At 38.8% G+C, this 26,277-nt stretch overlaps 1 protein-coding gene across 1 annotated transcript in view; it reads left to right on the top strand.

Moving 5' to 3' along the window:
- The window catches only part of ACSS3 (acyl-CoA synthetase short chain family member 3), an 85,415-nt gene that overhangs the window by 12,436 nt on the left and 46,702 nt on the right, over nucleotides 1-26,277 (top strand). Inside the window, exons 4-8 of the mRNA XM_009646327.1 lie at nucleotides 3,012-3,146; nucleotides 3,425-3,565; nucleotides 5,918-5,998; nucleotides 6,081-6,176; nucleotides 20,156-20,307. Of these exons, the coding sequence (XP_009644622.1) occupies nucleotides 3,012-3,146; nucleotides 3,425-3,565; nucleotides 5,918-5,998; nucleotides 6,081-6,176; nucleotides 20,156-20,307 (605 nt within the window). The remainder of the gene's footprint in view (nucleotides 1-3,011; nucleotides 3,147-3,424; nucleotides 3,566-5,917; nucleotides 5,999-6,080; nucleotides 6,177-20,155; nucleotides 20,308-26,277) is intronic.

Genomic DNA, 26,277 nt, shown 5'->3' on the forward strand with positions numbered 1-26,277 from the left:
AAGTACTTCATCTTAGTAAACTAGGAAAACTGAGAAGAATACTTAAGAACAATATGCTTATATGCCTATTTGATAGGGTAGTTGCTATGCCTTCAACAACCAAATTTTCTCATGTTTCTTGAATCACAATAATTATATAGCAATACCAGAGGGCTTTTTAGATTTTAAGTCCAAATGCTGCAAACTAAAATGCAAGTAATGGAGTTTTTTAGACATATGATTTTTGAAAATGCTTCACTAAAGCAGTGTTATGATTTGCAAGTGAACAACAGTTATTTGAAATTCAAAATGTACGAGACATCCAAGTTATTTTATTCAAAATTATCTGTTGCTATCTTCCATTCCAGAAATTCTGTATTCCTCACTCATTTACAGTTGACACGTTTGAAGATTTTAGTAAGGTTTCCTTGAAAAAGTGAGCTAATATTTCATAATACTTTATTCTGAATAAGACATAGTTCTGTGCACAGGTTACCCCACCTTGTCATCATAAGATGATCCAGCCTTTTGAGTGATTAGGCAGCAAGCACAGTTGCTGATACAGAAGATGCACAACTGCCTTATAATAGTTGCAGTCCTGTCCTGTCTTCTCTTGAAGCACTGTTTATTTTTGGAATACGTATCGTGGTTTAGAAGGAAGCATCTTTTTATTTTAACTACTTGTACGGTATGATTCAGGTCTCCTTCTTCAGATCATTGTATAATACCTGGCAGAACTAAATGTGCATGGCAATCTGACGTGGAGCATCTAACCACAAAGCCAGAGCAGTACCAGCAGGTCCAGCAGAACTATATAATGACTGCAGAAGCACTGGATTTCTTTAAAATGCATGTCACTTTTTTTAAGGAGGAGGGAGGCACAAAAAAAGTGCAGTAAGTTTGAGCATAGGTTTGTGATCAGAAGTGTCACTGTGGCACAAAAAGAAAAGAGCTTTGTGTGTTGAATAGTGAGGGCCTGAGTGCTGGATCTCTCTGTAAACCTCTTCATGACACTGCTGACATTTTTGTGCCCCAAAGGTGGTCGGTTTTCGGTTTGGGCTTTTTGCAGCTTTATTGGTTGGCCCAATAAAATGTATTTATTGCTTTTTCTAAACTTTGCCTTCTGTGCTATTAGAGACTATAGAAGAATTTGAAGGAGGTGTCTTTACGACAGCAAAAAATTGTTGGTCTGGTACTGTCAGGCCTTGCTTTATCTCATTTCTACTTCTTCATATTGTTGTAGGTTTTTTGGGTTTTTTGTTTTTTTTTTTTTTTTTTTTTTTTTTCTACAGCTCACTATCACAGGCATTCCTTCATCAGAAAACCTTTGAACTTTTCTGGTTTTCCTTGAAGCTAGGTATATTTTTATCTAATCTTATTGTGTGGGACTACATGGAGCCACAGAAGAGGTGGGAAATGGGTCGATCAATGTGGGAGCAGAGATGCAGGGAAAGTAATGTCAGTAGGCAGAGGTAAAACACGAGAAAACAGCAGTTAAAGCCAGTAATGGAGCTTTGAAATCAAAGCACAGAGTGATCCATGATGCTTCCAAGTAGTAACGGTCACTTGGGAAATAGATCACCTTAGCCAATTTAGTATTGGTTATTTTTAGACTTCCTTACTGCATACAAAGCAGTTGATGATTAGAGGCAGCACTATTTACAAATGACTGTAAACCCAGTGTTGACAACAGTCTTTCATCTTAACAATTGAATAGAACTGTGTTAATATCTTACATTAATTACAGTCTAACTTCAGGGTAGCCTTCAGATGAATTTCCAGTTTAACTGCACTGTATTGTGCCATCTTTTATTAAAATTAGTGCATCTCAAAAGAGAAAGATGACAAATGCTGAAATTTTAAAGCTCATCTGAAATAGTTTATTTTGAATACAAAGTAATTAGCAAACTTCTCTGAATGGCAGATTTGGACAGAAAACATTTTATTATTGCACAAGAAAACAATTTAATCTGTGCTTTCTGTGCTGGGTTTAATGCAGCCTTAACTGTGGCATTGTGGTTTGTGTCTACTTAATGAGATTTCTGCTAATGCATACAATTAGCAAACTAGTTTGATGAAACTGAGGGGCATAAGATAAATATACTTCTAAGATTCCAAAAGCAAGGAGATTGAAGATTCATTCTTCTCTGATTAAAGTGTATTCTAACATGTAGTTTCTTTGGTACTACCTTTTATTGCCTGAAATACAAGAAATAAGAATAACTATCTTGGGACCTAAGTCAAAATAGTTTGTATGCAGATTTCTTGACTTAGGAAATTGTACCTAAAAACTGAGGTTAATTTAATGACAAAGATGCTAAATGCACATTTGGAAATAGAAATTATTCTAAAAAAACCCAGAACTACAGAAATCTGATTTTTAATGGTTTTACATCCTGAATCCTGTAACCATCACTTGAAAGACTCTAGCTTTACTTCCCTCATATGTGTTATGATTTTAGCTTATTCTCTGCCTGTATATCAAGTTTCCTGTAATCTCTTGTTTGCCTTCTTTTTCCTCTTTCCCCTATTTTCCTTACCGTGCCATTTAATTGCAGGCTGGAAAAGAGCCAGCAAAGTGCTATAGCTGGTTTTGAAATATGCCATTGCGTGCAGGCAGATAATTAGAAAGCAGACTAAACAGGACAGATAATTGTTGACATCACTGTACCACTTTTCCATAATGGAGGGGCTAAGATGGAGATGGGTTTTTCTCTCTGTTCATTAATTTGTGTGCAAGTTACAAGAAATTAATACTGTTGACTTCTTACTCAGATTTGTTTGAAAATGGTGAAGAGTGTCAGAAGTTGTTAGTGTGCTCCTGAACAAAAACCAGATGCATGGACAACAAGATCACACAAGCTTTTTTTCCTTAGAAAACTGATCTAAAACCCTGTTTCTAATTATGTGAAGATAGATTTAATAAACTGAGTGTCACTAATCAAAGAGTTTCATGGAAAACATGTTCTTACGTTACATATATAAAATATATTGCAAATGTATATATTAACAATCTAACTTCTTTATTTTAGCCCAAACTTATTGTAACAGCAAGTTTTGGAGTAGAACCGAAACGGAAAGTGGAATACATATCTCTTCTAGAAGGAGCACTGGCAAGGGCACAGAGCAAACCTGATAAAGTTCTCATTTACAAGCGACCTAATTTGGTGGGTGTGCAGCTGTTGTGCCTTTATGGTAACTTTCGGATGTGTATGTAACACACGCGTCTTTTCTCTTTCACAAGTAACATTTTTGGTGTATCTGTTTGTAGTATGTTTTTGAATTTTATGGGGGAACTTTATATTCAGAAGATTTAAATAGTAAACAGAACTTATGCAGCAGAGAGATTACAGTACAGAAAATTCAATAGTAAGTGTTTTTTTTGACCCACTTCCATTAGTCCATCTGTTTTTCTTTTGACATTTTTCTATTTTTCAATGGGCAGGGCCATGTTCCTCTTGCCCCAGGTCGTGATCTTGACTGGGAAGAAGAGCTTGCAAAAGCACAATCCTATAAATGTGTCTCCGTTCCCTCAGAGCATCCACTTTATATTCTGTATACATCTGGAACAACAGGCTTGCCCAAGGTAAGGACTGTCTGTAGTCTGTTTGTGACCAACCTATTTGCAGTTCCACTTGAGAAAATATGTAATTAAAAAGGTTGAAGAAGTTGCCAGTGTTCAATATAAATCAGTATAAATCAGTATAAATGATAAGCATTGCTAGAAATGGTTTAATCTCATTTATTCACATTTCACTACTTTCAAGTCAGTGTCTAGGAATAAATCATGTTGGTTTGTCTAAATGGTAGTAATGTAAAGATAACCTGCATTTACTTCAAAATGTACCTTATAAACTTTGTAGGACAGCAGAATGTCTTTATTAATATCTTCTGTATTTTAACTGTTTGAGGTAAGTGTAGTATAGTCACTTAATAGCTAGGTTAATTAAGTTAACATATCACTTGTGTGATAGCCTTCATTGCTGAATAGTCTTTGCTTACTCATTATTTACATATTAACTAATCTTCCCATAGATAAGATGTAATGAATGACATTACAGATTAAATGCAATTAAGCGTGTTCTGAAGGTTTGTGTTACTGAACAGTTCTGAGAACACAATTCCCATGAAAATGAAAATTTAGATTAAGTGAAAACTGATGTAGGGCATTCTTTGAAAATGTTTGCTTTCAAATGTCAGTTAGTCTTAATGACCTATTTTGAAAAGATTTTATTTTAAAAGCAAACTCTTGAGTGTTTGCTTGGTAGTTAACATTTCTCTTTTAAAGTGTAGAATACAAGCCGAGTATAATTTTCTGGTGGTGGTTTTACCACCACAAATTCAGAGACAGTATCACACATCCCTGCATATGGCAGTGCTTAGACTACCACTAGATGTGGCCTATAAAGTTCAGAATCTATGGAGAGGTAAGGAAAAACAAGCATCAGTTTTGCTGAGAAAAATGTCTTCTGCTTTTGCCTTGAATGCGGGCACTTTAAAGTAACATTTGTATCTTGAATCATATTTTCCAAAGGTCCAAGATAAGATCCTTTGTTACAACAGGTATTTTCCTTGACTGTTAGTTTCAAAATACAATATCTCAGAGATAAAAGTTCTCAGAAGTTTACTTCACTGTGTTGACTCTCCAGAGAAAAATAGAGACACCTTGAATGAATCATCCTTGTAAGAGGGAGAATGTCAACTAGCGCTAAGCTCCAATGAATAACTTCATGAATAAAACCACTTCTTTATTCATTTAAGGAACTTGCTTTTAAATGGTCATGCAAGTAAAATTACTCACTTACGTCCTTCATAACAAAACTTTTGTTGATCTCAGAGCAGGGACTAAGTTAGAAGCTGACACTAACAAAGGCATTCTGCTTTCTGAAATTAATGAAGTGTTAGTTAACCATTCTCTGCTGCGGCAGTCTCCATTTTAATATGCCTCTATAGTCCCCCCTTCCTTGGACGAGGCCTGAAAGTTCCTATTTCATTCTATTAACTACATAAAGAGAATGTACTGTGCCTAGCACAGACAGATAGCTGCACTGTAATGTCTGCACTGCAGGCATTTGCTTGGTCAGATGAATCTCACCTGAATTTTAGTTCAGGACATAGTTTGCTTAATTTTTTCTTCTAGAAGCAATGTACTAGAAGATGATGAAAGGTATATTAAACATAAAAATATTACAAAATATTTCAAAATTTTTCTTATTAACAGTGTTTCAGAGTCGATTTTTGGCTTACCAAGGTGCATGATGCTATTGATATTCTTATGTTTTAATTTTCAAATCTCCCTTTTAGAGTAAACTGGGATGTTCTTCATTTTGCATTCATATGTATACTTCAGGATAGTTACTAAACCTTTAAAAATAGACATCTGTTTTAAGCCAGTTTTCTGACATCTTCAAAAAGAGTCAGTGCAGAAAGAGGGGTACATTTCAGGGAGTAATTTACCCCCGTTGTTTCAGGTATCGCTACTCCACAGGTGCTCCTCTTTTCTAGTGATGATAGACTAGACAATGAGTTTGAAAAATGCCTAGCATTTAGGTGGCCACAGTTTAAGTGAGGTAAATACTCAGTCTCTTATTTTTTGTCAGCATATGTTGACTAAATATTTCTATACCTGATTTTAATGAGAGAATTCTAGTCTTTGTTAGTTATCTTCTGAAAATTACTGCCATCTAAGGCTTGGGTTAGGGTTTTTTGTTTGGTTTTTTTGTATGTATGTTTGTTTGTTTGTTTGTTTTCCAAAATTACTTCCTCAGTGGGAATGCTAGCACAAGCATATACTTGTTGGAACAGATCCTTTTCTTAAGTGAGGAGTATTGGAATTAACTTTAAGTCCATTACTGCTAAACCCCCCAAAATTTCACTGAAGACAGGAATATGATTTCATCCTTCAAATCATATTAAATAGTAAAATTTTCTCGTTTAGGGTGTTGTCAGACCAACAGGTGGCTATGCAGTTATGCTCAACTGGACAATGTCAGCTGTATATGGACTCGAACCTGGTGAGGTAATTCTGTTTAAATGTCATGTAAATTTTTTTGAACTCCTCTTAAACTCCCCACTATATTTATGTTTTCATTTAATTTTAGGTGTGGTGGGCAGCTTCTGATTTAGGCTGGGTTGTTGGTCATTCCTACATTTGCTATGGACCTCTCCTTCATGGGAATACTACAGTTTTGTATGAGGTATGATCCATTCTAAAAAGCAGCCTTTGAAAAGGCAGAATCTCCTCCCATTGATGATCCTGTTTATGCCTGCCATATATATTTAAATTGTATATATATATTTATATTGTGTATATATATATTATATATTGTATATATATCTTCAGTGTTTGTACTCTTCCATCTATTGCAGTAATTCGTAAAGAAAACTTACTTCACTATGGTTCAAACTTGTCTACTTCATCAGCGTGACTGGTATTGGTTAGTGGGACAAGAAACTCCAAAACAGCAGAGCTAGAAATGGCAAATGGTGAAATGTACCTGTGTTGCTGAGGCTTCAGCCACAAGTCATTAGACTACCTTTATTATGGATTTAGGAGAGGATGTTGTGTTCTGCATATCTGGAGATGACAGATTCTTACTGAGTCTGAGTTGGAGGCAATTGGGAACTCTATGGTTGGAGCCAGAACTCTTAAGGAGACTTGTCTCTTCTTTCCTCCCCCTGCCACTCAAGGCATCTGAAGCCAAGACTCAGATGACATTGGCCCTTCTCCTTGGGGAATGAAACTTGGTTGGGTGGAGATGGGACTAGTCCAATTAGGGTGGCTTGCTGCGTCCTAACTTCAGTGCTCAGAAAAGCAATCACACTGTTTTACATTGTTGGTTTTTCAGAAGTTTTGTTGACTCTCTAATCACCAGACAAGAAAATACAGTGTTGCTTGAACCATCTTCTTTATTCTTCAGGGAGTGAATCCAGTATCCATCAGTGACAGTGAAAGACATTTTATGTAAACGCACCGACATCATTAGCTCTTAAGCATGCTGAGACTTGGTTGCTTGCCTTCGCCTGGCATTAGGAATTCTGGATATATCACAGCTTCTCCAACACTGTGCAGAGTGAAGCTCACCTAGTAATTGCTCTATTTTTCAATGGTCCTAGAGACAGAACTTGTTTTAGCTCTGCCATTGTGGCATGCCGATCATCTCTGTTGACTTGTAGTAGTAATTATAAATGTGTGAACCATTGAAGGAAATCTAATGGTAACTCATGGCAGAGCATACAAGAACTGCAAAAATGTAGTGAATGTACTGATACTGAAGGCACAAAAAAGCATATGAAACAAGCTTTGATGACATTGTGAATGTAGCAGTTGTTAGAGCACCATCTGTACCCAGTGCTTGTGGAGCAGGAGAGTCAGCATGACATGGTGGAAACATACTGGTTTACAGAGTATCATAAGTGCGGAAGTTCTGCATAAGGAGATGTGTATTATGGTTAAACTTTTTCCATCTTCCCGCTAACACACCATACAAGTGAAGATGGCCATACTAGAACAGAAATGGATTGTTACTGTTGTCAGGAACAAATGTTATCAGAACAATCCTTTGGTGTTTGCACAGCCAGTTAAGTTAGTGTTGGTTGAGATGTGCTTCACTGTTATGAACTTACATACCACTGTTGGTGGGTAGCTCGTACTGGGATTCTGCATGAATTTTGAGGAAATACATTTCTGAATCCTGGGGATACGGAAGAAGCATGAATGGTTGTAGTAAGGTGAGATTGCCTCCAAAATTGTTTGGATGCCATTGCATCAAACACTACAGAACTGACTAGTGCTTCCTGCATCCTATTTTGGAAGTTAGAAGTATACTTTACTGCTCGAAGTTCACTCTATAAACTTGTAAGTGGGATTTTCACAAGCAGAAGACACCTCTTGAAGCAGGTCAAGAATCCTCAAGTACAGAGAAGCAATGGCTATTAGGGGTGCATCTACATGATATTTCAAATCACAGCAGTAGTGCAGTTCTGAAATAAGTCCTCCAATTGCTTATTGATTTGGTTCACAGAGTAGTTTTAGACATGTGAATGACACCTTTACAGAGGAAGCTAGGACAGAAGGTTTGCCACTTGAGATAAAAGGGTAGGATCCAATGAGTGGGACTGCACTGCTCTGAAGTTCTCCAGAGCAAATGAAAAGTGCATATGCCAACAGAAAGCTTTAAAACTGTCGGTAGCTCCCACCTTATTCTGAAGTACTTGTCGTGCTATGCAAAAGGGCTAAATGCTATGTGCGACTTCATGTTTTCCAGTGCCTGCCAGATGTCTGCTTGTTCTGACTTTCAGCTGCTCCTTTATTTCTTCCAAGCTTTGGCTTCTATCTTCTTCAGCAGCCCTGTTTCTTTTGCTGTTCTTTGTTTATGAAAAACATCTTTCTTATAACATGATTAAAATTTTTCCTCCTTTCCTACTGCTACATTTTGCGATACTGACAACTCTTGCTTTGACCTCCCAGAATATTGAGCCAGGGGCAACCTGGAGCTTGACAGCATGTGCTCTGAAGGACCGAAAAGCTTCTGCAGCAGATGCACCACCCTGTTGCCAATGTCAAGCCTGCTGCTAGGTGGGAGAGGACTGACAAGTGGTGCTGCATTCATTTCAAGCAGATGAAAACCAACTTGCTGAAGAGGTGGGACAACCATGCTTCAGAGGTGGCACAGTGCGTGTGCCCCTACCACAGAGATCTTGAGCTGATCTTCAGGGGAGGGGAGAGCACTCTGCCAAGCCTACTGCTTATGAGGACATCCACACCCTTGGTCCCAGGACCAACAGTCTGGGAGAAAAGTCTAGGGAAAAGCATGGCAATGGTGCTGCACACATCTACATGCCTGCAGCCTCCAGAGGAATGCTCAGGAGGGTGGTGACTGTCTTCAGTGAAGGAGCAGACAAAGTCCTGACACAAGTGCATTGCTGGATGTCCCACCTATGACAAAAAGAGCAGAGAACTGAGCATACATGTACTGCAGAAGCTGTGCTCAGTGTCTCAGTCGGAAGGAAGATCTCAAAGATGTCCTCACAGATGGCTCAAGCTAAAAGTGATACCCTGAATTTGGAAGGTATTGGAAACTTTTGCACAGTGTCTGTCCCACATAGCCCAGTGTCTTTCAAATGACCAAATGTAGATTGCAGTTCCATTATGCATTCAGTGAAAGCATGATGAAATTAGGCCTGTGCTGCACCATTTTCAGTGTTCTTTATGGTGTGGGACGCAGGGGTATGCATTATCTCTCATGATGCTCTGTCCCTTCTTGGCCAGAAGGCACTGGCATATGTTTTGGTTCTGTGACCAGAGATATGGAATATAGGGCTTATAGAAATTTTACGGTGGAACCTACTGGTGATGTGTGAACTGACATGCTACTGTCATCTGCATGAAACAGATGAAAGGGACAGCACGACATTTCTTAGAAGAGAGGTCCCTTCAGTCAAAGGAGCAAAGACTGGTAGGATAGCTTTCCACCAGAAAACTTTGAGCTCCACTTTTTGTGGAGCTAAGTCTAATCTAAAATAAACCTCAGATAACATCTAATGGAAGAGGTAAAAGAACATTGGCATTAAATAGTTTGATCTGCTAATCTGCTTTAATTCACCTCACTACTTGCTATGTAAACAAAGTCTGTGATACCGTATGTGCTTGCGTTCATGTTTCATGTTATCATTTCACATGGTAGTAAGTTTATTTTTAACCAGTGCATGTAGTAGGAAAATTGATAATCTCTCCTAGAACAGCAGACTGTGCCTAGGTGACACCTGTGTATGTTGCTTTGTACAAAATCCCATTTATCATTTTTGCAACAGAAAAATGTAAAATAAGAAACAAAATGCAATGTTTAGAAGCAAAGCAGATCTTGAGGTCTTAAAAATGTGTTTTGGAATGTGCTTTTTGTGGTTGACTTTTAACTTTGTGATTAACTTTAAAAGTGTTAACTTCTTCTGTTCATGGAAAGACTTTGGGTAATGTGTCAAGTTGTTCTATGAAATAGAAAATGAGCTTTTGTCAGGGTGTTTTTCTTCCACCTCATTTTGTGATCTGTAGGATCTGAGGCAAGGTGGGACAACCATGCTTCAGAGGTGGCACAGTGCGTGTGCCCCTACCACAGAGATCTTGAGCTGATCTTCAGGGGAGGGGAGAGCACTCTGCCAAGCCTACTGCTTATGAGGACATCCACACCCTTGGTCCCAGGACCAACAGTCTGGGAGAAAAGTCTAGGGAAAAGCATGGCAATGGTGCTGCACACATCTACATGCCTGCAGCCTCCAGAGGAATGCTCAGGAGGGTGGTGACTGTCTTCAGTGAAGGAGCAGACAAAGTCCTGACACAAGTGCATTGCTGGATGTCCCACCTATGACAAAAAGAGCAGAGAACTGAGCATACATGTACTGCAGAAGCTGTGCTCAGTGTCTCAGTCGGAAGGAAGATCTCAAAGATGTCCTCACAGATGGCTCAAGCTAAAAGTGATACCCTGAATTTGGAAGGTATTGGAAACTTTTGCACAGTGTCTGTCCCACATAGCCCAGTGTCTTTCAAATGACCAAATGTAGATTGCAGTTCCATTATGCATTCAGTGAAAGCATGATGAAATTAGGCCTGTGCTGCACCATTTTCAGTGTTCTTTATGGTGTGGGACGCAGGGGTATGCATTATCTCTCATGATGCTCTGTCCCTTCTTGGCCAGAAGGCACTGGCATATGTTTTGGTTCTGTGACCAGAGATATGGAATATAGGGCTTATAGAAATTTTACGGTGGAACCTACTGGTGATGTGTGAACTGACATGCTACTGTCATCTGCATGAAACAGATGAAAGGGACAGCACGACATTTCTTAGAAGAGAGGTCCCTTCAGTCAAAGGAGCAAAGACTGGTAGGATAGCTTTCCACCAGAAAACTTTGAGCTCCACTTTTTGTGGAGCTAAGTCTAATCTAAAATAAACCTCAGATAACATCTAATGGAAGAGGTAAAAGAACATTGGCATTAAATAGTTTGATCTGCTAATCTGCTTTAATTCACCTCACTACTTGCTATGTAAACAAAGTCTGTGATACCGTATGTGCTTGCGTTCATGTTTCATGTTATCATTTCACATGGTAGTAAGTTTATTTTTAACCAGTGCATGTAGTAGGAAAATTGATAATCTCTCCTAGAACAGCAGACTGTGCCTAGGTGACACCTGTGTATGTTGCTTTGTACAAAATCCCATTTATCATTTTTGCAACAGAAAAATGTAAAATAAGAAACAAAATGCAATGTTTAGAAGCAAAGCAGATCTTGAGGTCTTAAAAATGTGTTTTGGAATGTGCTTTTTGTGGTTGACTTTTAACTTTGTGATTAACTTTAAAAGTGTTAACTTCTTCTGTTCATGGAAAGACTTTGGGTAATGTGTCAAGTTGTTCTATGAAATAGAAAATGAGCTTTTGTCAGGGTGTTTTTCTTCCACCTCATTTTGTGATCTGTAGGATCTGAGGCAATTGACTTTGTTTTTTAGCTTCTAGCCATTGGATTGATTTTTTTCAACAACCTCTCAGAAAAGCAGGTTTGCAAAACAAGAATTTTTTATTAAATATTAAAGTACACAAAGTGATAACAATAAGCACAAGGGTTTTTTTTTCTGCAAACAGCTAAGACAGAGAAGCTGACATGCCTTAATGCTCCCAGCCAGTGACTGCAGCAGCTGGAGAAAACTTAAACAAATGGTTATTCTTAATTTGAATTTCAATGTACCTTCTGTCCAGATAAAGTTTACTGACTTGCTTTCTTTCAGTGTTTAGCATGAAAGCTTGCAATGAATGTGTTACTGAAGTACATGATGCAGAGAATTTCTACGGTGCAACTATGGCAATAAAAATCAGCCATTGGTTTGAGTATTGCTTATGCTTAGCTCTTTTTTGAAGAGTCTCCAATGTGCTAACCTGGTGGAATCAATCCACTTGCTTCTGTGAATTTAAACCAGCTCACTGTGGAACTTCTGAAAGCTTTTGAGTCAATGACAATTGTCAGCTTGCGGATTGCAGAGGGATGCTTGGTTCTTAGTGCACATACAAGTTCTGAAAAACATTAGGAAGCAAGGTTATTTCTAGGACATTGCAAATTAAAAGTAATCAAGTAGTTTTTTTAAAAAAGGAGGAAGGTGTTTGTTTAGAAGCAGTAGGGCAAAATTCTAGGAAAAGAAAAAAAGGCAGAGTTCAAGAGGTACAGGTAAGTGAGAGAATATGTTAAACTCATGAGGTAGACTCTTTTGCAGGAAGGATTACTTAGTAACTAAATAATATCTTTATGTGGAAAAGGCAGTACAGTAAATTTACTGCAGTTCATATGTTCAAATACATACATTGGTATAGCTGGATAAAAATATCCAGAAGAACTAACACTATATACTTGTGTACTTGAACACGCAAATAACTCCAGATGCAGAGGTGGGTTAATGATATTCTGTAGTGCATGTGTACATACTGTACAGCTGTCCTATACCTTTTGCTCATCCCAGGTGCCATGCTTGTCAGATTCTTCCTGTGTGTTGTTTGTTTATGTAGGGCAAGCATGGATACATCTGTGAGAACTCCTAAAGTTTCACTAAATAATTTAGGGATTGATTTTAGTGTCTTTTAAGTCATGTAGGCTCTCAATTAACTACTTCAGAAAGAAAGAGGTAACTGCAATGTTCTTTCTATTGCCCATAAAAAAAGGTAATTTTTCCTGTGAAGAAGAGAAGCAGTCTGGACACTCTTTTCTGCATTGTTGTGGTGGCAGAAGAGACCACTGTGAACAAGAGAAACAAGCTTTGGCTCTGAAAAATTAACCAAAGTATGCATGGCTTTGCATATGGAGGTATTCCGGGTGTGTTTTTCACCTGCCTTCTCCCGAGGTGAAAAGGTGAGGGAGAACAGTCTGTGTGCTGCACTTTAATCCCACAAGACTCCTTTTGTCCCTCTCCTGTCAGGTGGTCACAATCTTTGCTGTTACATCTTTATAGTATGTAAAGACCCTGTGAAATCTTTGCAAGTTCAGTACCCTTAAGCGAAAACCCCTGTTACTTACTTTCACCTTGTTCTGTTGTCTGGAAATGAAGGCTTAAAAGGATGTGTGGACACCACTGTAAGCTATATTTAATTAAGTACTAACATGCTGTCCTTCAATATTGAATCTACTTTTTTTTTGTATAGGTAATCAGAGTTAATAAGTATGCTCAAGATTTAGGAGGCAGAAATATACTCCAGGAAAAGAATATCTATTCTTTGTTGATCTTATAGTTGATGACATTTTTTGTGTTGGATAGTATGGATCAATATGTGAGGTTAATTTTCTGGTATATGGTCCCCACACAAGGTAGAAATCTCTGCTTTTTTACTTTGCTTGGATTTACTCCCACAGAATAGATCTCCTGGGCAAAGTTAAGAGACAGACAAGCACAGCACAGGGCTGCACCTTCTCAGGTCAGCTGTTAGGCGGATCACTAATTCTGCGGTCTATAACAGTCCTCTAGTTAGGACCGCTGCTGGTTTTGCAGTACATGAAATAATAAACTGTCAACTATTTTGACTAAAGACATTGTAGACCAAATTCTTATTTGTATGTGTAGGAGTGCGAGAAATCTCAGTGTATGCTGCTAAGAGCTCGTCCTTGCAGCATCAGTGTCATACTTGTGCATTCCCATATGCAGGTGTTCATAAAGGCAAGCCTACCTGCTATGCAAGTATACCTATACTATGGATAGTAATCTCTTTTTTCCCCCCATCATGTGCATTACTGTCTCTTATGCTTTTAAGCATATTTAATCATCCAGAGTTTTCAGATGACTTAGTAAAAAAGTATTGCTTTGATTTTTTGTTTTGTATTTTAGAATCCTACTTTATGAATAATACAATCTTCTTTTAAGTTCCTTTGCTTTTTAGCCAATACGTTTTGGAGACAGTGAACACATACCTATTTGGAGTGGATCAACACTAAATGTGTGAGTTTGGCTGAAGTTTGGAGAAGAAAGAAACTGAGCTCTTCTCTAGCCTGATTTTATAACTTGCATAATTTACCTAGCATTGGATACTTTTCAAACCCCATCTCCATCTTTATTTCATCTCCAGATGCTCAATATAGTTCTGGTATGCAATTTTGGGGGCTTCAGTGGCTTCAGGTTCTCTACAAATAATTAAATAGAGAACTCCAGTTATAAATGACTTTCACTAGAAAAATAGAAATGAAATAGGAAAAAAAAAGAAAGAAATATTTTTAATTCCTTTTAAAGTTTAATTCTATTACAAACCAGTTCCATTTTCTAGTTTGTCTGGAAAAAACCCAGTAATTTTCCACTAAATTAATAGAATTTAAGGCTGGGGAACACCATGGTTGACTTCTCTGATACTCTGAATAAGAAGGAGCAAAAACTTTACCCGATAGCAGAAATGCCCATTTATAGAATCAAATATCATATTAGCTTGAGTATTAAATTACTATAGGCTAATTAATGTTTAAACACCTAATAGATGTTAATTAGATTCTTCATTCCAAAGGGATTGACTCATCACCACCACACTAGTTAAGTAGAAGAGGAAAGCAGTATGAGAAAAGTGACAGTTTCTTAGAGATAAGGAAAATACTTTGGTAGTTTCATAGTAGCTATTTTTGACCCCTGATACATTGGGCCACGTTAAAATTGTTGCATGAATTTGGCAGAAGAGAATCAGTAAAATAAATACTGCAATGAAGAGGTTTTCATTCTAGCAGGTATAGAGCAAGACAAGAAGGAATGGGGAGGAAAGGGATGAGTTCCTTCAGCACTCTCTGTTACGTAGTCATCTTCCAGTGAAGTTTTATCTCTGTGTGAATGCGTGGAGATCAAGATGGTTATTGTCATTATAAAGGCACCTCTGAATTTAAAATGTGTTGGTTTTGGAAAATGAAAAGAGTAAAAATCCTATTTCTTTAACAGTGAGCATTAAAGAAAAATCAGATTTAATATCTGTTTGAGCTACACGCCTGCTTTGTGATTTTTGCTCTTGGTCAGAACATTATTAAACAGTAATAGTACATATACCATTTTTCTTTCTCTGAGATGCCACCAATCAAGTCTTCAGACAGTGTTCATAACATTGGTGTCGTCTTTTTGAGGATTAACAATGGAAAAAAAAAGGAAGGCTTCTGTACACACTGGGAGAAAAATAATGTTTGCGTCATATGTATAATGTGTTATTTTTGCTCAGAAGACTGTCTTAATAGTGAATATTTATAAATTTGTAGTAGAAGTTTTCTTAAATGGTTTGCCTCATGATGGGTTTTGGGTTAGGGAGTATCAATATGCTGTGTAGGCATGGGGAAAGAAAACCTCATCCCCTTTCCCTAGGGACAACCACTATTGAATATAAGCTCTGCTGACTTCATACCCTCACCCCTTAAAATGTTTTGTTTATTTTTAAATTACTTAGTAGGTGACAACTTGTTGTTTTAACAATTGCTATGGAAACTACGTGCTTTCAGTTTTTCCTTTTTATTGTCAGGAATGTGAAAACAGTAATGAGTTCCTCTGAATACAGCAAGGGTTGTGGTTTGGTTTTTTTTTTAATAATCTGTCCTGGATTGTTTTTCTCCAAGGCATGACAAACTTCAGCTATAAATAAGCTACTTGAAGTCTCACAGCCCACTCTGGGTTGTTCTTGCTAGTGGGATCACAAGCTGTAAGCACCAGGGCAGCATGATGAGAAGGTCTAGGTACCACCTGTGATGTCAGGAAAAAGGCAGCATTGGCGTTCCTGCGCTTGGGACTTTGAGTTGGAGCTGGGGTAAGGAAGAGGATGCCCACACTTGCCAAGGAGCCATGCATCAAGGACTTCATCTGAGTGGTCTAGGAGAAGGAGCTATTGTCCCACACAGAGCTGTGGCAAGACATTGCTGTGCACGTGGAGCCTTCCTCACAACACTCACTGGGGTCCTTCCAGTCCCTGCCGCTGCAACAAATCCGCAGGGTACACAACAGCAGCAACAGGTTTAAAGTTACTGTCATTCGGCTCAACTGTTAGCAGCTTGGGGGCACCCAGCCTCTCTACAGTTTTTGTAAGCCATTATCATCAGCTTACAAAGAAAGCGCTGCCTCTGGAGTTGGCCGGTTTGTGATCTTTCTGCCGTCATCCCTACTGACTGTATTTGTGGAACGAATGCAGCGGGACTTAATCATCTCAAGTCCCTAGTGGAGGTTTGGCAGCAGGGCCAGCAGCAGAAGGACGAATGCCTCTGTGAACATTTCCTTTTGAATCCTGATGTGTCAGGATTTTGTGTGTGCTTTGGTGTCAGCAGGTTTTAGTGGCAATGAGTTCCATGAATAATATTTGCTATGCGGAGAGAATTTCCTCCTCATAATTTTGAATTTATCTTCAGTTGAATAGCCCCTTGTTGTTAGGAGTCAGACAGAAAGGGCATCGCTGAGCTGTAATTGATGCATTGTTGGTTGTTTTATTACAGCTCCTCTTATATGTCTTTTTCCCCAAGTAATCCATCCCAGTGGCTTCTGACTTTCTCCATAGGAGAATGTTTCTATCCCCTTGATCACTCTTGCTGCCTGACTGTGAATCTTCTTTCATAATCATGTGTTATCCATCAACACGTTCTGCCTGAGGATGTCTGCTCAGCTCGTAGACATCTGATAAATTACATGCTAAATCTAGGTACTTCCAGAAGGACGTTCCTATCTGTCTGTCTGTCTGTCTCAGAGTCTCTCGGTAGGTTATTAAAGGAAAGTCTTTTCTACTTGAATCCTCCTAGCTGATAGAAGAAGTGTCTGTTTCAGCTTTTCTTTTTTAAATTAGGCAAGGCAGATCACTCTCTGACTGCCTTGTTGCGCTCAGTTCCTGCCAGCCATAGATATTATCACCAGTAACTTTTAAAATACATTTTCATCTCCAGTATTGATGCAAATACTGAATAGTAACGGGTCTTGAACTGATCCCTGCAGAAAGCCAGTGGAAGCATCTCATTTGCTCATAATCCCCAATTAAGTCAGCAATCTGTCAGCATATTCTGAATTCAATTACCCTGTGCTTTATTGTTTTTATATTGCTAACTTTTAAAAAAACAAAACTGCATGTGGTAATAACCCTTGTATGGCATCTTGCATTACTTCTTAAAATTTTTGTATAATAAATGAGAACTCTCTTTGGCAATTTTATTTATAGTTTTTTTTGGCTCTGAAATTAATTTGTGCTGTCTCAGATTTGTTTTGCTTATGTCAGGTTTTGTTTATACATTTGTTAAACTGTGAACAGCTGCCAAGGCACCGGGGAAGTTTTTCTGCAGAATCAGTAAGAATATTTTACAGCTGGGCCAGATTTCTTTTTTTTTTTTCGTCTCTACATGAATGTTTTAAGTGTTGCCTTATTCTTTGGCCATTATTTCTGATTGACTGTCAGGGGAACTTTCTATTTCTTTCCTTACACTGTTTGTGTGGTGTTTGTTTTTCTCCTAGATCTGAGAATGGTACTTCTCCAAACCAAAGCTGATGTAGCTTACCTGTGAAATATAAATATCAGCCTGTTGGAGCCCAGCATGCCTACCCACACGCTCTTGAAGGCTTAGCTGCTTATGTGGAAGATGCGCTCAGGCTCAGGCTCAGGCTCAGGCTCAGGCTTGCTGGCAGTGTGAGGCACAGGCATGGCTGCGACGTAGCTCGGGCAGGGATCAAGGGTGAGGGCCTGAGCGTAACTCACCTCCTGAGCAAGGGGAGGCTCCTTTTGGCTCTTCTCACAACTCTGCTGGTTTCCCAGTGGTCTGATCCAAGGTTACACAGCTGCACCATGGCAAACCATGGCCTTGAGCATCTGAAGCTGAGCCCCTAGGAGGGCGTGGGTGTGCTCAGGGCTGGACATAACCCTTTTGTAGACTCTAGACATTTCCATTTGGCTAAACCTTTGTAGACTCTAGACATTTCCATTTGGCTAAAAATAACAGCCTACATCACTGCTGGCAGACTAACCGATTTCAGATTGCCCCATGGTTAGGTTTGTTGCTGTCCAAGATGATTACAAATGGTGCTAGTTCAGTTATGTAAAAAATTAATGAGAAGTTTATGGGAATACAGAATTTTTCAGTCTGAGGCAATTTGTTCAAGTGTTAGTGATGTGGGCTTGAACTCCTAACCAGATGGTTGCAGATCTGCAGGTATAGTGCACGTTATAGAGAGATGACATGAACTGGAATAAATAGGCTTATGAACAAGTATTAATGAATGCTTGGATGAATATATGAAAGTTGCGATGAAGAAGTTTGCGAGGAGGATGCTTAAAGGCAGCCTGGTGGAAGGTTTTTCTTTGGGAACTGTGCATTTTATGACAGAAAAAAGGACATAACACTTTTTCAGCGAGCAAATAGCATTCTTTTGCATTTCTTTCTGGTAATATAGGATAGACTATTAGCAAAAAGAGTTTTTGGCATTGGTGATACTTGTCCCTGATACTTTGGCTGCGGACTGTTTCTTTTGTTTATTTTCTCTCCATTTGCTTCTCACTGCCTCTCCATCCTTTACAAAACAAGGTTTTTTCAACTGTGCGATCTGTTTTGTGCTGGTTTTTTTCCTTTTACGGTGATCCTCTGCTGCAGCACTCCTCTCATCAGCAGAATCTCACCATAAGGCTACAAAGCTAATGGTACGTATCCAACCTCAGGTGTCCTGTGTTCTTCCAGTCTGCCAAATGGTTCACCAGTGCTCTTTGCCAGTGTTCAGGCACAGCTGGATGCAGAGCAGGCGTGGGGAAGACTTCAGGGGGGAGGGCAGGTGAGAGCGAGGGAAAGGGATGAATTCCTGTGAGCCTGCATCGCAGCCAGCGTGCTGCTTTTTGTGTTGGGACAGGGCAACTGAACTGATTAGCGTGTGTTTTCATAAAGACATTTACTGTGTTACTAGTGCCTTGTTATCAGAATAAAACCAGTGGATTTAGTAAATTCAAGGTATTCAAATGCCTGTGTTCCTTTTGCATCATGGTAAAATGAAAAGTGTTAATTAGAGTTTCATATGCTGTGTTTTTTTCACTGGACCTATTAATCTATCTATTCCAAATTTGCATTTACACGAGGATGGGGAAGGTATGAATTTGTCTTGTGACTGGTGAACTGCTGTAAAGATGGTGACATTTCAGTAGTGAAACTTTTTCTGTGTTTGTGGCTTCCTGCGTAAAGCATTGACAAAGCTGTGTTTGCAGTATGAAAAGTGTCTGTCTCTCCTAACTTGCACGCTCTGTCAAAGTTAATCTTCCAAGTGTGGCCTTTTTAGTGAAAAGGTTATGGCAATACCTGTAGAACTACAGCTCATTATACATTAACATCACCCTTTCATAATTTCAGAATATGTATAGAGCAGCTCATGCACTGTGGTAATTACATACAGTAAGATCATCATTATATGATCCTGTGCCAACTGCTTTTCGTATTTACAGCACCACAGAAAAAGTATTTTTGATTACTTTTTTTTATTATTGCTTACCATTGGGCAGTTTGTCACATCTCCTTACTTCTGTTTATAAATCTCCTGACTATCTCCCCTAGCTGAAGACAATGTTTACTTTTAAAGAAAAAACCAACCACAAACCAGACCACAGTCTGGTAGGACACTAAAACAGAAAAGGGATCTTTGGCTTCTCTCCAGCCTTCATGTGAGGTAGCGGCAGAAGGGTGCCAAGAGGCCAGTTGTAAGCAGCGAAATGGGAAGTTTTCCAGAACTGGGAGGAAATTACTAGGTAAAAAAAAAACTGGCATCGTGTCCCATAGGCCTGTGCATGGAGGATATAGCTGCGGTGCCGCTGTGTCCAGAGGCTCCTAGTTCAGTGGGACTGGGTGTTTTACAGGCTGCTTTGCAGTCAGGGTAGATGTAGACATGACTCCCTTTACTGCCAGTGTAATAGCAGCTCGTCGTGGCTGTCTTCTCATTCATGTGTCCGTTTGTCCTATTTATCTAAGTAGCAGCTAATATGCGCTGTGTTCATGCGAGAGATTATGCCCAAAGCTTGTGAATTTATTTCTGCAAGTGAATACACTCACAGTATTATTATTTTTAACAGTGCCTCCTGTAAAGTCTTACTTGAAATTACTTCTGTTGCGGTGCTATAGCTACTGTTCCGTGTTCAAACCTTGAACTGTCAAGGAATTATGAAGTATTTTTATCCTGTGACATTTTAAATTATTCTCTCCATAGGGGAAGCCTGTGGGAACGCCAGATGCTGGTGCCTATTTCCGTGTGCTAGCAGAGCATGAAGTAGCTGCCTTCTTTACTTCACCAACTGCAATTAGAGCAATCCGTCAGCAGGACCCTGAGGCAGCCTTGGGAAAGCAGTACTCTCTGAAAAGGTGAACTAAGGATACACTGGAAGCAGTTTCTTACAGAAGCAGGCTGGATGAACTAAGAATAGCAGTGTCTGGGGCTTTGCCCACCTCAGTATAGCAGAATTCAAATTTATTCTTGACAATTTAGGTGTACATGTATTTGCTTGTAAATTTATATTGATAGTTTGGAGGAGATGAAAGCTGTTAAAAAGATTACGACTCTAAGGTTAAGAGCTCTTACTGAGTTAGTCTTACTCACTCAACCTTAATTTTACTCCACTGTGCTTATACCCTGTAATACAGTCTTGGATTACATGATCCTGTACTGTTTTCCCACGTGACCTCTCATTTCATTGACTGCACAGGATCCTTAGTGTTCATTTAATCAGCAGCTAGTCAATGTTTTGTTTATCTCCCCATAACTTAGTTAGTGCTTATGGTTATGTGCCCCAAAGACCAAGTTATTTGCTATGTCTTACTGTTTTTAAGGTGTTTATCACTATACCAGCAGCATGCTTCAAAATCGTGACTTAGTTCATCCTCACAAATCCCCTGTGAGATGAGAGAGTGGTATTATCTGTATTTTGCAGATGGGAAGCTGAGACAGAGAGAGATTAAGGTCAAAGTCTTCTGTTAGTTTTGAATATCCAGTCTGAGCCACTGAACTACTGCTTTTTCGGAGTTCTTAATGTTATATGGTTAAAATGTGTTATTAGCATTATATTAATAAAATGCCTCTCACACTGACATGCAGCTGTGAGTGTTTAGTACTTCTACAGACCAAGTTTCTGTATCTTATGGCAAACAGTCTAGAAGTGAAAAATATGTGGGTTTGGACCACATTGAATCTTGAAGTTGCATGATTTGCTCAGCATCAAATAAGGACTGTGTCAGACTGTATAGGCAGTATTCAGTCATAAGACATCTTTTATCACACTTGTTCGAAGAGAAGGGAAAGATGCAAAGCCAAGTAGCTTCATTAGACCTCCACATTCTTATTTGCTCAGGAAAATGTTATTTATTAGTAAGCTGGGTTTATTCCTGAGGTATTCATTATGAGTTTGTCATTACTTTCTTCCATCTGTTTTGAGTACTATCATCAATCCTTACGCCTCCTTGAAATAGGAAACAAGCTCATTTGAGACCCTAAAGGACTATCCTTCTATGATGTTTATTGACAAGAAAGTGATTCAGATGCTAGAAAATTTAATTGCTGTACCTCAGCATTTTTTAGGCAATGACTAAAATGACTTTGTCTGTCTGTAGAGTATTCATTTAATGGAAAATCTACTAACCTGCTGTGTAAATTGTCACATTTTCTGGCCAAATGAGAATTCCAGATAAGAGTCTCCTTGTTGATATCAGTTGCCCCAGAGATATTTCATCATTCCTATGCAGTGCAAAAACAAACTCCATTTGTGTGCAAATTTAGTTGTCTTGTAATTCACTCAGCTTTGGGCCATGTCATTCCCTGGGACCTGACTTCTCTTTACTAAACCCTCTAGCACAGCATTTAATACCTAGTATTCTCTTGGACTGTCTTAAGTCAGAACGATACGAAATCCAGTCTTTTTTTACCCCAGGTGAAAAAGACTTTGGATTTTGTATTGTACTGACTTAGGTCCAGTGACTATTCTTCAGCCACCAGTATAGTGCAGTAAGTTTGACAGTCTTCAGCATGCCTCTCTTTTCATGTTAGACTGGGATTATCGTTAGGTCTAGTCATGACCCTCTAACTACTTGGCTATATGTGATGCTGTGGCATATGTTACTGAATTTGGAAGGGTGCCTAAATTAGACTGTCTGTCCTATGACGACTTCAATGTTAACATCCAGCTAGTTATAGTGTATGTCCATTTTATGGGTTAACGTGCAGTTGTTAAGAAATAGAGTCCAACACGTGAATAAAATTTCCATTCTAGGAAAGTCCTTGCTTTTGGGTGTTACTTGGATGGACTTTTCCATCCAAGGTCCAGTGAATTCTGTCTGTTTCGGTTTGAAATCAGTCTTACTTTTAGAATCATAGAATCGTTTAGGTTGGAAAAGACCTTTAAGATCATCAAGTCCAACTGTTAACCTAACACTGCCATCTCACCATGTCCCTAGGCCCTAAGTTCACTTACTTGATCTATGATGCTTTTTTCTCTGTTATATGGTGCAGAATCTTTGAAATGAGATGTCTTTATGGTGCCTTGTCTAAAATGTATTCTTACATACTGTAGAGACTCCAAAACACATGTCCAGGAATGCAGTCCTGAAAGAGGTTTCCACATGGTACATTTAATTGCTGAAAACTTCTATTAAAAAACTGATAAAGGTCAATGTCACTTTTTAAAAAATCTGTTTAAAAAGACAATCACTTATAAGGTACAGAGTTGCTAGGCAATGCCATCTTCCAGTATACAATGGAGTACTTGATTTACAGGACTAAACTGAATGATAAGCAGACTTCCATTCTTTTGAAATGACATAAATTAAATACATTTCTGTTAAGAACTGATGTTGGTGGCATCACTGGCCTCTGCAGAAAATTACATGTGAGGTTTCCAAAGGTTCTGGTGTGCATGCCTCAAATTCCTTGTTGGCTATTGGAGTCAAATCTTGAAATTTGTTTGCCTTTGACACAAAACATCACCTATGTATTTTAAGACAGACCGTGCTTAACAGTAAAAGAGATGTTTAATTTGTAGGGTAAAAGCCCTGTTCAAACACATACTGCCAGAAGATCTAAAGACCTGGATTTGATAACACACAGGGCTGCTAAGCAGGCTGTCCTATCGTTTTGCTGCCTGTTGTGTTTGAAAAACAAGTAATATCGAAATTCTACAACCTTCATGTACCTGAGCATGTACCTTATGTTTGATTTCCAAATGATGACAACTGACAGTTTTGCATGGAATGGGGCAGCAACTCAGCAGATTGGATTAACATACAAGTAATAATTTGCAGTTTGTGTCCCATAGCCTGCTTGGCTTTCTTGACTTTAGGTCAATTGCAGATGTTCTGCCACTTTATATCAAGAGAATCTAGAGATTCTAGCTTGTTCATCTGATACTAGATATTAATGTACTTGCTTTAGAAAGAAATATGCGACTGTATAAAAACTGTGCAGAAATAATGAATATAAAGGAGATTAGGAACTCCCATTTTCTGTCTCATAACACAGGGCCAAGAGGATGTGAGATTAAAGCAGCACATTCAAAACTGTTAGAACATAACACTTTCTCATGTAATTGCTGTCTCTCACATGCTGCTAGAGGATATGTGGTTAAGACCCAGAATTTAGGACAACTGAAGTACGTTATGCGGTTCTGCCTGCTACCCCCTACTTGGTGCTGCCGTAGATCATGTTTGGCCATTCCTGTTAGAATCCTGAGCTGAGTTCATGAAGAGCCTTTTTGGAGCTCCCCTTGACCCACACTGTGAGAAGGAGCTGAGCCGCAGTTGTGTTCTCTGTGTCTCTTGACTCTGTCCCCCAAACCTCCAGTGCTTGGATTCTCATGAGCAAGGTAAAATCTATTCAGGGAGGAAAACAAACAAACACATCAATGGAGAAAAATAAGAAGACCTGAAGAGATTATTTATTTATTTGCAGTCTCCAGGTGCATTAAGAATTAGTAAGAGTTCTTCATTTCCAGTTTATGTTAAGAAGTGCAAATGAACTTTCCTCACTGTCTTTTCAGCAGAAAAAGCTTATTTAACATGATACAGATAGAGTTTTTCTTTGCCAGAAAAAAAAGCGTATACATTCCAGAATTAAAAAACACTTCCATGTTCTTTTCACTTGAAAAAGTGCAGCTCAGATTATTACCCATGTGAATGCTCCTGCTTTTGGGAAATGGTTTGGAGATGTGGTTTCTTTTGTGCTTGGGGTGACGCCAAAATGCACATGCTGTATTGAGCAATTTAGATTGCATCAGGGCCATTAGGGACCTTGATCAGTACCCTGTATTAGGTGATACTTAAGTCCACTCTGCTGGACTCTTGAATAGGGCTTAAAAGCTTGATTGCACTGAATTTTATGTTAGGAATGTAGGTTTTCAGAACAACAGCTTAGGACGTTTTTAATAGAGAGGTTTTAAGATTTTTCGTCCCCATTAACTGCACTGCAGTGATAGAGGATTGCAGTAACAGGTGCATTGACATGCTTTGAAGTTTTAAGTGGACTGTTAAAAAAATTGTTCAGTGGAACATTTTATAACCATTCCCATCTCTTGCTATACTGTTTGACAGGAGAAAATAATTCCATAGTTCTTATGCTTTGTTAGGCTTGTGGCACTTTGCCCTCATATGCTTTGTCATGGTTTTGTGCTGTAAATTTGCCAAAGAACTATCCCTCTCCTTCTCGCAACATAAGGTTGCTCTTGAGCCTGCGGGTTATTAAATCTGATTATTAAAGCCGGCAATTCAGAAGCGAGAAATTCCGGTTTTGGCTTGGGATAACATGATGTCTGAACTTTTTCATCAAGTCATGTAAGGTCTCGGTGTTTTAATAGCTCTATTTTTAAAACAAGGACACTTAACAGAATTTTTCAGCAGTTTATAAAGTTAATGAATTAATAAATTGAATTTTTACATCGTAGCTGGAATGTTCTGTTTAACATGCCTAATTACAGATCATTCCATATAATGTAAATTGAGCAGTGCTTAACAGGAGTGCCCTGCATATAAACATGAATCTTTAAAAACGTTACATAAAATACATATTTGTGGGTTTTACTTACACAGTATTTTGTTCTCTTCTATCGTAAACTTTTATCTGTGTTATAACTACCACTTAGCTATTAACTGTAATTATCAGCACTGGCTTGTGCTTTACAATAAAAAGCATTCAGGTGCAAGGTACCGATTTGGGTCACACTCATTATAATCATTATCTTCTAATGTGGGAGATGTGCTCAGAAAGCAGTTTACCAAAATGATGATGTATATTTATGAGTACAGAAAATTATGCTTATTTGATGTGAAAGCTGCTTATACATTTGACCCCCTGCCTTTTATTCCAAGGAGGAACTCACTCCAACCCATCTTGGGGCATCAGGAAGGAGGGTTGCTTGAAACACTCTTCTGAACTTAAGGAAGTTGAATTCTTTTACTTACATGTTGAAGTTCAACATGATAGCATTTTTCAAGATCTTCTTATGTTTGTGAGTTTGTAACTAGATGTGCTGTTTTCATATATCAAAGTTATTGTTATAGCTACCTCTATGATTGTTACTTCTGCTTAGTTCATGGATAGACCGTTCTCAGTTTGTTGTTTTTAACCTTGGTGGTTAGAGTTCCCAATAACTTCTGCTTGTGGAAGTTTCTTTTCCTTTAGTCTAACTATGGATCTGTAGATGGATCTAAAAGACAATAAACTCATCACATTTTTGATGTCTAGGCCAAACACCACTGTGAAAAAAAACGCTTTTCAATTTTAGGGCACATGGCTTATTGCCTTTAATGATGTTTTATCCCACGTTTTACTTGTGTTGTTTCCAGATGTAGCTTTACTCTGTATATTCTCCTGCCTTGCATCTGCACAGCAAGTGGGTCACTAGTCCTTACACTGTGAGAGGCTGCCTTGGATGCTAGCAGGACATCCCTAACCTCTGGGGAGGAATGGGGTGTGAATATTTAAAGTATGCTTTTCGGCTTAGGCAGCCTTGCAATGGGAAGTCTGTGATCTCTAGATCAGAAGCCTTTGCTATTGAGAGGCCAATATGTAGGTTCCTAGAGATGGAAAAATGTCACTGACGTTGATCTGGCTGTGGTAGAACATGCTGCAATCCTAACAAGGGGACATTTTTGAGAAGTATTTTTAATCCCAAGGTGTGTTGTTGGGCCACGTGAAGCTCCGTTCATACCTTAATGAGGCATCAATGACTTAGACAGCAAGAGAGAGTGCACCCTCAGCAAGTTTGCAGATGACACCAAGCTGAGTGGTGTGGTTGACACACCAGAAGGACGGGATGTCATCCAGAGAGACCTGGACAGGCTGGATAGGTGGGC

This window comes from Egretta garzetta, unplaced genomic scaffold (assembly GCF_000687185.1).
Source record: "Egretta garzetta isolate BGI_Z169 unplaced genomic scaffold, ASM68718v1 scaffold68, whole genome shotgun sequence".
NCBI classification, from domain to species: Eukaryota; Metazoa; Chordata; class Aves; order Pelecaniformes; family Ardeidae; genus Egretta; species Egretta garzetta.